This window comes from Dendrobates tinctorius, unplaced genomic scaffold (assembly GCF_039654945.1).
Source record: "Dendrobates tinctorius isolate UK_male_01 unplaced genomic scaffold, ASM3965494v1 ptg000240l, whole genome shotgun sequence".
In the NCBI taxonomy this organism is placed as follows: Eukaryota; Metazoa; Chordata; class Amphibia; order Anura; family Dendrobatidae; genus Dendrobates; species Dendrobates tinctorius.
This window is the reverse complement of record NW_027361907.1, coordinates 1,434,288-1,451,387: the sequence shown is the minus strand read 5'-3', so window position 1 is coordinate 1,451,387 and position 17,100 is coordinate 1,434,288. Positions and strand designations below refer to the sequence as shown.

The following is a 17,100-nucleotide window of genomic DNA, read 5'->3' as shown; positions in this document are numbered from 1 at the left end:
ATAGTGTGAACAGCGCCACATACAAGTTTTCTATTGTGCATTAACGTACCAGGCAACCGCCCCCTCCATGTATTGGTAGGCTGTGAGCGGTTGTTTCATCGGTATTCTTGCACCTGTGTTGCCATCTTAATTATATGGGTCCACTGCACCCTGATAGTGCATTTGTCTGGAGGCCTGGACGGGTAAACCTTTTTGCTCTTTTGCTATTTTCTATTATTGGAGGATTTTTAAGTCCTCTTTCTGTGCTATTTCAGTGTTAGGATTTAGTGTTAGGTACCCGTAAACGTGGAGACCTTTGGCGCAGGTTACAGGCTCACGTATTTTGGCCAAAATATCAGCTAATACTCCACATTTTTTAATGTGTTTTTTGCACTTTTATTGAGGGTGCAGTTGGGCCCATTTGGTCTTGTAAACTGCGGTGTCTGTACACATGGCATGCATTTTGATAGCGCTGGGCAGCCCACCTGAGCTAATAGAAGGGTGTCACTACTAGGCTGGCATGGATGCTGTGCATGGCCATAGTGTGAACAGCGCCACATACAAGTTTTTTATTGTGCATTAACATACCAGGCAACCACCCCCTCCATGTATTGGTAGGCTGTGAGCGGTTGTTTCATCGGTATTCTTGCACCTGTGTTGCCATCTTAGTTATATGGGTCCACTGCACCCTGATAGTGCATTTGTCTGGAGGCCTGGACGGGTAAACGATTTGGATTTCTGGATCACGGAGTGAACTACTTATACGATGGACTACTTGCTAGAGATGGGGTGCACCTTACGAAGACTGGAAAGCAGGTATTTGGAAGTCGCCTTGCTACACTTGTAAGGAGAGCTTTAAACTAGAACAACATGGGAAGGGAAGGAAAAGACCAGAAAAAGCCATACACCTGACAAATGCTACTGAGAACTCTGCTATTAGAAGTGGAAAGGAAGAGCAAAGACGAAAGAATCTAATTAAAAAAAATATTGGAGAAAGAGAAACCAATCACAAACTAAAATGTTTCTATACTAATGCACAAAGCATGGGCAACAAACAAGGAGAATTGGAACTACTAACACAGGAAAAGAAATATGATGTCATTGGAATCACTGAAACTTGGTGGGACAATACACATGATTGGAATACAAGACTAGAAGGATACAACTTATTTGCAAGAAACAGACTTGATAAACGAGGAGGGGGTGTCGCATTGTATGTTAGAAATGCGTATATCTGCACAGAGATTGAAGCTTCAGAGACTGGGAGTTCTGTGGAAACTGTTTGGGTAAGAATACAAGGACAGAACAATGGAAAGGACACCATTGTAGGCATTTACTACAGGCCGCCTGTGCAAGCTGAAGATATGGATGAACTCTTTATGCATCAAATGGCCAAGTTCTCCAAAAAATATGACATAGTTGTCATGGGAGATTTCAACTATCCAGACATTTGTTGGGAATCTCTCTCAGGCAAAACTAACAGGTCAAGGAAATTCTTATCCTCTCTTGCTGACAACTTTATCTTCCAAAAGGTAAAGGAGAAAACAAGGGGAACTGCTACCTTGGATCTAATCCTTATAAACAGGGAGGAAATGGTTGAGGAGGTAAAAGTGGCTGGGACCCTAGGAGGTAGCGACCATGCTATTTTAGAATTTTGGATAACTAGAGGCGGAAGACCTGTGAAGACTCAGACGTCAAGGTTAGATTTCAGAAAGGCAGATTTTAAGGGATTCAGAAAGAGAATTGGAGGGATCCAATGGCTGGATATCCTTAAAGACAAAAATGTCCAGGAAGGATGGGAAATCTTGAAAAATGAAATTCTCAAAGCACAGTTGTTAACAATTCCGAAAAGAGGGAAGAATAGGAAGCATTTAAGGAAACCAGGATGGATGAACACAGAACTTAAGCACATGCTAAAAAGGAAGCAAAAAATGTTTATAAAATGGAAAGAAGGAGGCATATCTAAAGAAGAATATAATGCTGTCTGCAGAACCTGCAAGGCACAAATCAGATTATCTAAAGCTGAAAATGAATTGAGGCTTGCAAGAGATGTCAAAAGCAATAATAAAGGATTTTGGGGATATGTCAAAAGTAAAAGAAAAGTCAAAGATGCTATAGGATTTTTACAGGATGAAAATGATGAAATGGTAAGACAGGATGTTGAGAAGGCTGAACTTTTAAATTCCTATTTTGCATCTGTTTTCTCTCAGAAAGGAAATGTAACATCAACTGTTATTCACTGTCCTATTAAGGGAATAGAAGAATCCAGGATATCTATAAACAGAAAGATAGTGAGGAAACACTTAGCTAACCTAAATGTATTCAAGTCTCCAGGTCCAGATGAATTACACCCCAGAGTACTGAAGGAGATAGCAGAAGAAATTTTTGAACCCCTCTCCATAATCTTTGAAAATTCTTGGAGAACAGGAGAAGTGCCAGAAGACTGGAGAAGAGCAAATGTTGTTCCTATCTTCAAAAAGGGGAAGAAGGTGGACCCAGGCAACTATAGGCCGGTGAGTCTGACTTCTATACCAGGAAAGATCTTTGAACAAATTATTAAACAACATGTCTGTATCTCATGGCATGTCTTACAGGTGTGCGCCAAGTGAGGGGAAAGCAGAGACGCTCCAGAAGCTGCATTTATGATGGAGACCAGTGACTGAGCAGATGTTTTCTTACACTCTTGCCATCAATATATTTGTGTACAGGCGACCCTCTGCTGTGATGAGTGAATGCTGTGCATGTGTGTGAACCCTCTGCTGTGATGAGCCTGAAGACCCACCTCTTCCGACAAGCCTATAACCTGCAGTAACCACCGATCGACCAAACCGCTGCACGACCAGCTCTACCCTCGCCTACTGTATTATCACCCATCCCTTGAAGATTGTGAGCCCTCGCGGGCAGGGTCCTCTCTCCTCCTGTACCAGTTATGACTTGTATTGTTTAAGATTATTGTACTTGTTTTTATGTATACCCCCCTCACATGTAAAGCGCCATGGAATAAATGGCGCTATAACAATAAATAATAATAATAATAATAATAATAATGTATGTCAATACCTGGATAAGAATGAAGTGATTAAACAGAGTCAGCATGGGTTTGTAACTAATAAGTCATGTCAGACTAATTTAATTTCCTTCTATGATGGTATTACTGATTGGGTGGATCAAGGAAATGCTGTAGATATAGTATATCTTGACTTCAGCAAAGCATTTGACAAAGTCTCTCATACAATCCTTATTGAAAAAATGACTAAGTATGGAATGGACAAGGCAACTGTTAGGTGGATTCATAACTGGCTTAGTGATCGGACCCAAAGAGTGGTCGTAAATGGCTGCACATCCAGTTGGAAGAATGTCTCAAGTGGGGTACCACAGGGCTCTGTCCTGGGCCCTGTATTGTTCAACATCTTTATCAACGATTTAGATGAAGGAATTGAGGGTAAACTGATTAAATTTGCTGATGACACAAAGCTAGGAGGGATAGCTAATACTAGAGAAGAGAGAGAGAGGATTCAAAAAGATTTAAATAAACTGGAGAAGTGGACAGCAACTAACAGAATGGTTTTTAACAGGGAGAAATGCAAAGTACTACATCTGGGCAATAAAAATGAAAAAAGCATATATAGAATGGGAGGAATAGGGCTAAGTGACAGCACATGTGAAAAAGACTTGGGTATACTAATAGATCACAGACTGAATATGAGTCAACAGTGTGATGCAGCAGCAAAAAAGGCAAATGCAATTCTAGGATGTATTAACAGAAGCATACAGTCTAGATCACGTGAAGTAATTATTTCCCTCTACTCCTCTTTGGTCAGACCTCATCTGGAATATTGTGTCCAATTTTGGGCACCACATTTTAAAAAAGACATCAACAAACTGGAGCAAGTTCAGAAAAGAGCGACCAGAATGGTGACCGGTCTGCAAACCCTGTCTTATGAGGAAAGGTTGCAGGATTTGGGAATGTTTAGTTTGCAAAAGAGAAGACTGAGAGGAGACTTAATAGCTGTCTACAAATATCTAAAGGGCTGTCACATTGTAGAAGGATCAACTTTATTCTCATTTGCACAAGGAAAGACTAGAAGCAATGGGATGAAGCTGAATGGGAGGAGACACAGATTAGATATTAGAAAAAACTTTTTGACAGTTAGAGTGATCAATGAGTGGAACAGGCTGCCACGAGAAGTGGTGAGTTCTCCTTCAATGGAAGTCTTCAAACAGAGGCTGGACAGACATCTAACTGGGATGATTTAGCGAATCCTGCTTTGAGCAGGGGGTTGGACCAGATGGCCCAGGAGGTCCCTTCCAACTCTACGATTCTGTATAGTCTGTATAGTCATACCTTTTTGCTCTTTTGCTGTTTTCTATTATTGGAGGATTTTTAAGTCCTCTTTCTGTGCTATTTCAGACTGGAATTTGCCAAACTACATTTTGACAAGCCACAAAGCTTCTGGGAGAATGTCCTATGGACAGATGAGACAAAAATGGAACTTTTTTGGCAAGGCAAATAAGCTCTATGTTCACAGATGGAAAAAATATAGCATATCAAGAAAAGAACACTGTCCCTACTGTGAAACATGGAGGAGGCTCTGTTATGTTCTGGGGCTGCTTTGCTGCATCTGGCACAGGGGGTCTAGAATCTGTGCAGGGTGCAATGAAATCTCAAGATATTCTAGAGAGAAATGGGCTGCCCAGTGTCAGAAATCTTGGTCTCAGTTGCAGGTCATGGGTCTTGCAACAGGATAATGACTCAAAACACACAGCTAAAAACACCCAAGAATGGCTTAGAGGAAAACATTGGACTATTCTGAAGTGGCCTTCTATGAGCCCTGACCTAAATTGTATTGAGCATCTTTGGAAAGACCTGAAACATGCCGGCTGGAAAAGGCACCCTTCAAACACGAGACAACTGGAGCAGTTTGCTCTTGAGGAGTGGGTCAAAATACTAGTCGAGAGGTGCAGAACTCTAACTGACAGTTACAGGAATCGTTTGATTGTCGTGATTGCCACAAAAGGTTGTGCAACAAAATATTAAGTTAAGTTTACCATAATTTCTGTCCAGGCCTATTTAATGAGTTTTTTTTTTTTTTTTAATTCTGTGGAAGCATGGTTGAAAAGCAATGTCTGAATTTAATTTGGTCATTTTCATAGATTTTTGATTTATTATTACTTTTGTCAGATTCAAGTTACAGTGGGGAAAAAAAGTATTTAGTCAGTCAGCAATAGTGCAAGTTCCACCACTTAAAAAGATGAGAGGCGTCTGTAATTTACATCATAGGTAGACCTCAACTATGGGAGACAAACTGAGAAAAAAAAATCCAGAAAATCACATTGTCTGTTTTTTTTTTCATTTTATTTGCATATTATGGTGGAAAATAAGTATTTGGTCAGAAACAAAATTTCATCTCAATACTTTGTGATATATCCTTTGTTGGCAATGACAGAGGTCAAACGTTTTCTGTAAGTCTTCACAAGGTTGCCACACACTGTTGTTGGTATGTTGGCCCATTCCTCCATGCAAATCTCCAATAGAGCAGTGATGTTTTTGGCTTTTCGCTTGGCAACACGGACTTTCAACTCCCTCCAAAGGTTTTCTATAGGGTTGAGATCTGGAGACTGGCTAGGCCACTCCAGGACCTTGAAATGCTTCTTACGAAGCCACTCCTTCGTTGCCCTGGCGGTGTGCTTTGGATCATTGTCATGTTGAAAGACCCAGCCACGTTTCATCTTCAATGCCCTTGCTGATGGAAGGAGGTTTGCACTCAAAATCTCACGATACATGGCCCCATTCATTCTTTCATGTACCCGGATCAGTCATCCTGGCCCCTTTGCAGAGAAACAGCCCCAAAGCATGATGTTTCCACCACCATGCTTTACAGTAGGTATGGTGTTTGATGGATGCAACTCAGTATTCTTTTTCCTCCAAACACGACAAGTTGTGTTTCTACCAAACAGTTCCAGTTTGGTTTCATCAGACCATAGGACATTCTCCCAAAACTCCTCTGGATCATCCAAATGCTCTCTAGCAAACTTCAGACGGGCCCGGACATGTGCAGGCTTAAGCAGTGGGACACGTCTGGCACTGCAGGATCTGAGTCCATGGTGGTGTAGTGTGTTACTTATGGTAGGCCTTGTTACATTGGTCCCAGCTCTCTGCAGTTCATTCACTAGGTCCCCCCGCGTGGTTCTGGGATTTTTGCTCACAGTTCTTGTGATCATTCTGACCCCACGGGGTGGGATTTTGCGTGGAGCACCAGATCGAGGGAGATTATCAGTGGTCTTGTATGTCTTCCATTTTCTAATTATTGCTCCCACAGTTGATTTCTTCACTCCAAGCTGGTTGGCTATTGCAGATTCAGTCTTCCCAGCCTGGTGCAGGGCTACAATTTTGTTTCTGGTGTCCTTTGACAGCTCTTTGGTCTTCACCATAGTGGAGTTTGGAGTCAGACTGTTTGAGGGTGTGCACAGGTGTCTTTTTATACTGATAACAAGTTTAAACAGGTACCATTACTACAGGTAATGAGTGGAGGAAAGAGGAGACTCTTAAAGAAGAAGTTACAGGTCTGTGAGAGCCAGAAATCTTGATTGCTTGTTTCTGACCAAATACTTATTTTCCACCATAATATGCAAATAAAATGAAAAAAAACAGACAATGTGATTTTCTGGATTTTTTTTTCTCAGTTTGACTCCCATAGTTGAGGTCTACCTATGATGTAAATTACAGACGCCTCTCATCTTTTTAAGTGGTGGAACTTGCACTATTGCTGACTGACTAAATACTTTTTTTCCCCACTGTATTTCTGTCACCATTGTGGGTTTTTCTGTCATTAAACGAGGGGTACCAACAATTTTGACCACATGTGTATATATATATCAATAATTTCAGTTTCATTTTCGCTTTAACATTCTTCCAGAATATCTGACTGCATAATCAAAATGACAGGTTCCCTCTATATTAAGAAAAGTAAAGACGGGGTTTAAGAACGCAAATGCTAAACTAAGACAACTGCAAATTGGCTTCAGCCACCACAATCAGCAAGGTTCATTAATGTTGTTTCAAAAAGGGGAATATTCTATACATGGAAGTCTTTAAGTAAGGAGGTTCTAAAGAAAGCATTAGGCAGTATTACAAAACTTTAGTTCAGGTCTGATAATTGTAATAATCGTAGTAGTGAGTTTTGCTTAATAACAATACAAATATTGAGCTTTACTGACACCACAGAAATGTTATATAAAAAACAATGGGCAGAGGCAGACAGAAGAATAAGAGGGGCCCTGTGCCAAAACAATATTTGGGCCCCTTGAAGCCTAATAGCTCATCATAATGAAAAATTCCACCTGATTTGGAAGCTGAAATTCGCCCTCTTGCGTCTTGGCACCCTATTCAGTTGCAGAGGTTGCAACAATGGTATGTCCGCGCCTGACAAGGGGCATAATTCATTCACTAGAAAGACATTTTTCATAGAACTGGATGCCACAATATAACCAATAAGTTACCTTCAAGTTCACGAATCTTGCGGCCAGCAGCAGATTTCCTCAGCAGACTCCTTCCCGAATTAAAGAGCGTGGTTAACTCATCAAGAGGGCTAGTAACTTGACTTGTATTAGTGACACTGCTTGGGAATGAAGAAGGAGATTTATTCTGTATTGTTCGTGAAATTTTCACCGGAGAGGAAAAGGGCAATTTGGTCATTGGGCTACTTGAACTATCAGTCAAAACAGGGCTAGATCTAGATAAAGATCTTAGTGTCTCTGAATTTATAGTCTTTTTAGCTGTGCTAACTAACAAAGCATATGGAGTCTCTGTTGGAAAAGCAAAGTATGTTGAGGACTGGTAAGAAGCCGAGGAGGGTTGTATGGGAGGAGTAGACGGTGGGGACATCCTACTGGATACACTAAACACAGTTAGAGCTGGCGATGATGGTCTTTCATTTTCTCCTTTCTGATGTTTAGAACACTGAGGTGATAAAGGAGTAGAGCATTCGGATTGTATGGCATAGTTAATATTTGTTTCAAGAACAGGGAGTTTTATAACTTCAAGTGGTGTCAAAGGTGATTCATCAGAAGCAGGAGAGCAAGTTACAGGAGCAGGTGGAAAAACCAAAAGAGGAGGTCTATGAGGAAGGAGGTTTGGGAATGGAGCTGGTATATCACAAGGTTCCTTGACCTGAACATCCTCCTTTTTACTGCCATTGTAACCATCAATTGTAGATAAGTTTATGTTCTGTAAAAATAATTGGGAACTCCCAGTTGTCACTGTATTGCTATTAATTTGATCAGGATGGAAATATTTCATCTCTTCATAAACCGCTTCTCCCTGTTCAGGACTGTTGACCTCAGTAGAATTATTCTTCTTAGCATTTCCAACCATTTCAATATATACCGGTTCATTTTCATCTTCCTCCCGTGACATATACAAAGTTAGATTACCATGGTGAGGTCCATCTGCAGAAGCTGCCCTTTGCATTGTCCCAAAGTCACGATAACTTTTTTTGATTAACATACTTAACGGCTTCCCTTCTAATCTGTGCACACATATCTCCTCATAAGAGCCACTTAGTTTTGTATTAGGACTCCTCTTTGGTTTGGGTGGTGGAATTTTTTTCATTGTGCTGTAATCATCACTATGTGGCCTTGGCCGTGATAGAGCTAAAATGAAAAAGGTATATTAATTCAATTAGATATTTTGGCCAGTATTAAGCCATCTAATAGAAATCTGTTAATTTTATGTATTAATTGAAAACATCGGTACATAATCTATGGCAAGGTGTAAATAATTTAAAGGATATAAACACCTTTAGGTGAATTTTTTCACTTAAAGGGAACTTGATAGCTGATGTATTCTGCCCAATACACATGCAGAATGTATCAGACATTGGCTGTATGATTTCAGTCATATATGTTTGACTTTGAAACTCTGCAGTGTTTCAGAGAAAAACTTTGTTTATTTGCTGCTGGAGACCAAATCGCACAGGATACTAGTTGCATGTGTGAAACAATGGCAGCTTCTCCCTGCCGGTTGACCTGCAGTGACAGGTCTCTCTGTGTGTGCACCTATGGGGAGATCTGTCACTCCAAGGTAGCGGGCGAGGAGAAATAGGAGACCAGCCTGTCTAACTAGTCTACCATGCGCTTTGGTCCCTGGTGGCTATTAAACTATGTATTTCTTTGAAACGCCACAGTATTTCAGAGTTGAACATACTTTGCTGAAATCGTGCAGCTAGTGTCTGATAACATTATGCCAGTGGAGTGGGCAGCATGTATCAAATGTCAGGTGCCCTTTAAATGCATGTATTTTTGGCTCAAAATATTTTTTCACCGTACGGTTTAATTAAAGATTTTTTACTTTTTACAGTTTTGTAGTATTAGTGGCTGCAAAATCAGTTAATTGGGTAGGCCTCTTTCAATGATTTTCAGCCTAAAGGCTCAGTGATGTACAGTATAAAAGAGTAACTTGAACTTTACTCATCCTCCATAGGTCCAGCATTGCTCCTCCACGCTGCTTCACCCTTTCTGGTAACGTTATGTAGAAAATACTGCAGCCAATCACAGAACTCAGAAATTCAGCCAAAAAATGGTATGAGCTGCTGAGTTAAGGGCCCGTTACACACAGCTGGCGAGATCGCTGATTTTGTGACACATCAGTGATCTCTCCAGCGAGATCGCTGTGTGTGACATCCAGCAGCAATCGCCCCCCCCCCGCGGGGTATCGCTGATCATGCTGGATCGTCCTGGCCCGTTTTTTCATTGCTGGTCTCTCGCTGGCCAACGCGCACCTCTGCATGTGGCAGCTGGAGCCAGCGATGAGTGATGCTGCAAGCTGGTTACCAACGTAAACATCGGGTTTCTAAGGGCCGCGGGGCCCTTAGAAACCCGATGTTTACCCTAGATACCAGCGTGCACTACAGGCAGGGCGGGAGGTGGAGGCAAATCGGCGCACAGACCGGAGTAGCTCTGCTATCTGCTTCTCCAGTCTGTGAGACTGGAGTAGCAGATAGCACAGCTACGCCAGTCTGTCTGCGCCACTCTGCCTCCACCTCCCGCCCTGCCTGCAGTGCACGCTGGTATCTAGGGTAAACATCGGGTTTCTAAGGGCCCCGCAGCCCTTAGAAACCCGATGTTTATGTTGGTAACCAGCGTACTCACTGGTCCTGATCGCTGGAGGGGCTTTCTATGTGACAGCTCACCAGCGATCAGCTATCAATGTCCCAGCGATCCCATCCACGTCGGATCGCTGGTGGGATAGCTGGGACATCGTTATGTGTAACGATACCCTTAGTGCTGTCAATGTGATGCCATTGTTGCAGCCAATCAACTAAGACTGAAGCTGCAGCAAACAAGCAGTGCTGCACCCGGGGAGGGCAAGCAAAGCTATACTTTTTACATAACTGAGCTGACAGGCTACAAATAGTTGACCGGGGATAACTCCTTTATCTAAGAATCCTAAAGTGAGCTTGTTCTGATGGGAGAATTTATAATTCAGTTAGCAATAGACATAACAATCCAGATGCTCTAAAGGCAAACTGAATTTTTTTTTTAATGAAACCAAATTATAAAACTTATTTTTAGCCAAAAATACATGTACTTAAGCAAAAAAATATATATCTTGTTCCTGAAGGTGTCCATATCCTATAAATATTTATTTTTTAGTAACCTTTCAATGGTATTTCAAAGCAAGCTATGAAAGCTCTCAGGAAGGTAGTGAGCATGAAAATAAATATGATTTGCTAATACATAAGAGTTATTCCAAGTTTAGCTTACCATCATTATCAATTTCCTTAGTAGCTGCTATGAGACAGGCACTAACAGCTTCATAAGAAGCACTTAATCTTGTGGTAGGATTTCGCTTTGGTTTTGGGGGAGGTTGTTTTCTAGGTGACTGTAGATTACCACCATCATCGAAGCTTAATACAGTGTGTAATGAAAGAGATCTTGCAGAAGTTCCAGATGCTGAGCGAGACAAGCTTGCAGTAGCAAATGGAGTCATCACAGAAGAAGAATGAAAAAGATTAGGTGTGGAACGGTATCCTACAAGACGACTTTCCAAAACCTTCACATTTTTTTCATCAGTCCTGAAAAATGAAGCATAATAACGATTATTTAAATATATATATAATTGAACAAAACATAAGCTGACATCGGGGACATATTAAATAAGTGTAAAGGAGTCCCAGTTTGCCAGAAAAGAGGACAGCTAAGAGACTCAGCATTTCTATTCATTACTCTTAAGTTGAGCATTCCCAGCTTGTTTCCCAGTATTCAGGCAGTGTAAACAGTCTGCCAAGTGTAATTGGTCATACTTGTCTGGGCAATAAGAGCAAACCACTGTATTTTTTTAATGAAGGGGTTTTATTTTTTTGAAAACTTTTTTATTTTTCTGAACTTTAAATATGCAGTAATAAGGTTAGTGCTAAAATGAGCAGATCTTTTGAATTTTGAACTTGCTGACTTCGACAAATTTTCCCCAAAAAATGGATTTGCGGTGAAAAAGTTCACGCGAATCTCAATGCAAGAAAGCTTGTAATCACTTAGAAAATATATGTAGGGGACAAGAGAGAAAGAACCTTGCTGATCATAAGAGCTTACTCTCAGGTGAGAGAGGACCTTACTAGCTCACACTCTACAGGAGAGAGAGATATAACCTCACTGATCATAGGAGCTTATACTCTACAGGAGAAAGAGACTCTTCTGACCATAATAGCTTACATTCTACATGAGTCATAGAGAGGACCCTGATGACAATAAGAGCTAACACTTTAGGAAAAAGAGAACCTGCTGACCATACAAGCTTACACTTTACAGGAGAGAGAAAGAACATTGCTGTCCATAAGAGCTTAAAATCTAAAAGAGAAAGAAGAGACCCTTCAGACCATAAGAGCTGACACACTACAGAAGAGAGAAACTTACCAATTTACTTTGGAGATGGAAAACAACTCTGCAGTACAAACTGTGCTCCACTGGAAATCACTGATCTGTGATAGCCCAAGTACAGGAACAGACCACCACTTTACAAGGTATGATAATGCTTAAGATGTCCTAGCTGCAGGGCACTATGGGGAGGTCCATGCGGCTACGTAAAATAAGTTACTGGCTATTTCCTTTCTACATACAGGGTTCAAATAACATGTTGTCTACCACGGTTTGAGAACAAAGTAAATATTTGTTTATTTGTCAAAAATGAAAAATTGAGTATTGTAAAACAATCATCATTGATATCTTCAGATTATTATCATAATGAACATCTTTATGATTTGAAAAATCACCTGGTGGAGATGTCATTCTGATTACTAGATGATCCTGTTGTGTCATTATTTACATCTGGATCGGTGTGAAGTTTGTCTTTCTCACGGGCAATGTCTGATACATTCTGAAGAACCAAAGGGTTGTAGGCTTTCTGTCCCAAGTTTTCCACAGTGAGTAGGAAATCTTCAATGCAAGTGTCATCACTTTGCTTTATGGTCATTTTCCGACGGAGATGGTGACGGGCTAAAAACCTCCTCACCACTAAAGTAAAAATCATAGTGAGCAATAAATAATATGCAATTTTATATTAAATAGTCTACATCTGAAAACATCTTATGGATATTTAGAGATTTCTTTTTAACTGTTTTGGACATTTAGATTCATTTGCATTATTATCATTACCAATTTCAAGCATATACTGATACAATCAATGTTTTTATGACTTATAATAATATTTTCTATTTGTCAAGAAAGAAATAAATACAGCATAAATAATTTGCAAAGATTAAAAAGTATTTCTAACCAGAACATAAAATATTAATATATCAAAATTTAGAGCAATTGTTATTTCTATAAAAAAAAACAATTGTTATTTCTATTAAAAAATAACAATTAAAACACCAAAGGAGTTATTTATGGTATCACATGCCCATGTGGGAAGTTGTACATTGGAAGAACTATTCGACCAATGCGCGCAAGAATTGCTGAGCACCTCCGGAATATTGTTAACAAATTCACTGGCCATCCCCTTTCAAATCATTTTTTTTACATATCATGGAGGCTCTATTAGAAATACTACGGTAACTGGGATTAAAATAGTTAAAAAAAAGTTGGAGAAAAGGCAATTTTATCGAGCAAATGTCAAGAGAGGAAAGCGAATGGATATTCAAAATGAACACTCTTATACCGAATGGGTTTAATAGCGAAATTGAATTATTTGTTTTTAATATATAAGATTTTTTTTAAATGTGGGCTGGGTATATAAGTGCCACCTCAAGAACATGGACCATCCCTGATGAAGGAAGCAGGAAGCTTCCGAAACATGTAGGATTTGGTAGTTTGGTCCTGACAGCTTTCCTTAAGCCGATTACGTGATTAAATCACGTGACTGTGACGTCACGCAAGATCCTGCACCTTGCCGGCTCAAGCCATATCTCCGGCGCATATTCCGCTTTTGACTGGTGGTGCAGCGTCGGCTAGCACGGCGATTGTTACCGGCCGGAACCTCGCCCACTACCTTGGACTATATCAGAGGTGAACATTTGTACCTGCCCCATTTTTATTGACTCTTATCATTACTGCTCCTATCGATATCAGTAAAGGCACAACCATCTGAGTGTATACAAGCAGAACAGGAGAAGGATCATCCCTTGCTGCACCTTGAACCGGCATCACCGAGTATAGTGTGAACAGTGACTCAACCAAACAAAGGTAATTTTGGGTGGATGATTGTGACTCATCTGCATTAAAAGTCCTGCATGACTTTAAAAATCCAAGGGGGAGGGATTAACTATTCCTTTCGGCTAGTTCATAATTGGTTTTGCAGTGACTTATTTTTATATGGGATATTATTAGCGTGAATATTTATATATATTTAATTGCTTTATTATTCAGACAAAGTGGTGTTGTCTGTAGATTTGCGGCTGTTATATCCTTCACACAGCGCCACTGGTTGTATAATATTTTCAATTGTTATTTCTGTTTGCTTTTTTATATATACTGTATATTTTATATGACGACCGACATAAAAAAAGTACAGCCATGTTTGTTACCAATCTATTACAGTCAGTCCATGGAAATGTATTAAAAAGATCTCTCTTTCCTAAAAAATCCTAGCAAAATGACAATTTGTCTTCGTCTCTGGAAAGATAATACAAAGGTGACAACCAATATGGCAGCACTTTCTGTTTTTCTTTTGGAAATCTAATTTGTAAAGGGTTTTCAAGTTTTAGTTTGCTTTGCTCTGTGTGAAAATAAAATCAGTACTACAGAACTACCATATTTCACACAAACCTTTACAATAAAAAGACACAGAGACTGAAAACACCTATATCCGTTACTTAATCAGGAATTTTTCGTTTTTGCACTTTATTTTTTCCTATCCTTTTTCCAAAATCCATAACTTTTTTTTATTTTCCCTTGGCATAGCTAGATGAAGTCTTTTTTTTGCCAGACATGTTACAGTTTTTGAATGAAACTATACATTTACCCATATAAATAATCTACTTAAAAAAGAGAAAAAATACTACATTTGGCAAAATTGTAAAAAAATGCAATCCTATCATTGCTTTTAAAGTGTCCAGTTCAATATAATTAGGGCAATACAAAACATGTCTCTTTTTTGTTTTCAGAGAATATGAGTGAATGGGTTGAATGTGCGCTGCCAGTAAATACGTAATGGACAAGGGAAAAAAAATCCAGGAATGTGGTTTACCTGTTTATTTGTTCCTCACTTCATCAAGAAAAAAAACCACAGTCAAATCGAAACTTAAAAAAATACATTTTGTTTGTGTCGTCATTTTCTCAGACGTGTAACTTTGTTTCGTCCTTGGAGCTGGGCATGTGATTTTTTTTTTTCGTCACTGAGCTGACATTACTATTAAAACCATTTTGAGATACATAATGTTTTGCTCTAATCTTTATTGTATTTATTTTAGGAACTGCAGTGACCTAAAAGACGTTCTCATTTTCCTTTTTTTTTGGCATTTTATGTATAGTTTCAATAAATTTATACATTAGTAGATTGGATTTTTGTCCAGTATTTTTATTTCTTTATTTTTAAAGGGAGAAAGGTGCTAAAAAATTTTATACTAATATTTATGTATGAAAAAAGTAATCTCCAGTATGTAACTTTATAAAATTAAAATCCAATTTTATTTAGAACATAGTTAAAAGACGTGCTTGACTTGGAATATGGTAGATGTGGGGTCCCTAGTGGTCCCCCCTTTCCCTCCCTCATCCTCAATACATGATTATTTATGTATGTATTCATTTGTTTATATGTTTAAAAAACGTTTTTTTTTAACTTTATTAACAATAAATAGCAAAGAACAACCACAAGCACAACTAATCAATATGACAGGCAGGTGCAAAGGTACAATGGAAGTGAGGACGTTGTCTGCAAGGATTTACAATCTAGAAGGAAACGGGGATACAGTGTATGAGAATAAAAGCTAAAATGTGGCAGTTGTTCGACAGCAGATTTATTGTAGGTTGTAGACATTTTTTAAGAGATGGGATTCCAGGTTGACGTTTGAAGGCATCAATGGTTGGGGATAGAGTTCCAGAGTACAGAGAAAGAGATATTGGATATAGTTATGTAAGGAGGAAACAAGAGAACAGCAACAAAAGGGGATCTATTGAGCATCAAAGATGATATGTGGGAGTATCAGGAGATTAAGTCAGAGGTGTATGGCCAAAAAAGCTTATGGACAGCATTGTAAGTCTTTCTATTTTGAAGTACAGTATATTCTCTGGGAAGAAGTATTGGCAGAGGGAAGATGTAGAATAATAAAAAAGAGAGAGCTGGATTACTGTAGTGTTCAAACAGTGTTAAAAGGGTTGTCGGATACATAAAATTATTTGAAAATTTCTTACTATTCTCCCTATTCTGTTAATCCCTATTTCTGTTTGTTTGTTTTTTACTTTACTTCCTGTGACATATTGTTTGAGGGGATTCTCAAATGGCATGTCATTAGGAGGATGGACCTAAAGTCACTTCCACACAGCTTCTATCACCCCCATGGAACAAAACATCATCAGGTGGTGGCAGTGTGGTCTCTTATCACATGTTCTATCACTGCTGTCCTTTGCTGATGTCCAGAATCAATTGCGCTGATAAAAGTAGAGAAGTGACCCCAGTGTTCTTCTGTCACTGTCCTAAAATGGATCATCATCAGGGCACATTGCTGCTGTCACTCACCCTGCTTCTATCACGGCGATAAATTATGGAATCAAAGAAGTGTGTTAGTGATAGAAGATGTGGTATGTGACTTCACCTTGATGACATCCTACTTCAGGGGGGTGATAGAAGCTCCTGTGAATAGAATGCAGGGCCACCCTCCTGTTGACATCTCATTTGAGAATCCCTTCAAGCAAAATGTCACAGGAAGTAAAGTAAAAAAAGATATAGTCATTAGCTGTATAAGGAGAGCAATAGGGAATTTTCAAATAGAGCAAATTACAAAAGTGGTTAGGGTTTAAAAATAGATATTTATGCAGGGCATTTTATGTATAGAACAATCCACTTACTCTCTTTAACAACATTTGATGTACCTATACGTCAAGGAGTTCCTGACCGATGATGTATAGGTACAGGTGCAGGTACATGAGCTGTGCTAGTGTGACCGCCGCCACTAGCTTGGGGCAGCACGATGGCTCAGTGGTTAGCACTGTAGCCTTGCAGCGCTGGAGTCCTGGGTTCGAATCCCACCAAGGACAACATCTGCAATGAGTTTGTATGTTCTCCCCGTGTTTGCGTGGGTTTCCTACAGGTACTCCGGTTTCCTCCCACATTCCAAAGACATACTGATAGGGAGTTTAGATTATGAGCTCCATCAGGGACAGTGATGATAATGTGTGCAAACTGTAAAGCGCTGTGGAATATGTTAGGACTATATAAAAATAAAGATTAGTATTATTACTGAATAGCTGAGCTCTGGCTCTCACAGCTAGGAGTGGTGCATGCACCACCCTGGGCTGTTTAATTCACTGAATTCTGCAATCGATATTAATTGCAACATTTAGGAGGCTGAGATGGAGGGAGCTCCCTCTCTCTCCTGTCCCATCAGTATCCATGCAACATCATCATGAGGGTCTGATCATTGTCATGGCGACCCATGACGACATTCTCACATACTGAGAGCATAGTCTAAG

At 39.6% G+C, this 17,100-nt stretch overlaps 1 protein-coding gene across 5 annotated transcripts in view; it reads right to left on the bottom strand.

Annotated features, from left to right (window-relative positions):
- Nucleotides 1–17,100, bottom strand: part of MYO16 (myosin XVI) — a 783,767-nt gene that overhangs the window by 79,195 nt on the left and 687,472 nt on the right. For all 5 annotated transcript variants that reach the window (XR_012222718.1, XM_073556817.1, XM_073556818.1 and 2 more), the window contains exons 30-32: nucleotides 12,246–12,486; nucleotides 10,744–11,054; nucleotides 7,480–8,631 (exon numbers count right to left, since the gene is read on the bottom strand). Coding sequence is in view for 4 of the 5 variants with exons in the window: in XM_073556817.1 (XP_073412918.1) it covers nucleotides 7,480–8,631; nucleotides 10,744–11,054; nucleotides 12,246–12,486 (1,704 nt within the window). In the remaining variant the exon portion in view is untranslated. The remainder of the gene's footprint in view (nucleotides 1–7,479; nucleotides 8,632–10,743; nucleotides 11,055–12,245; nucleotides 12,487–17,100) is intronic.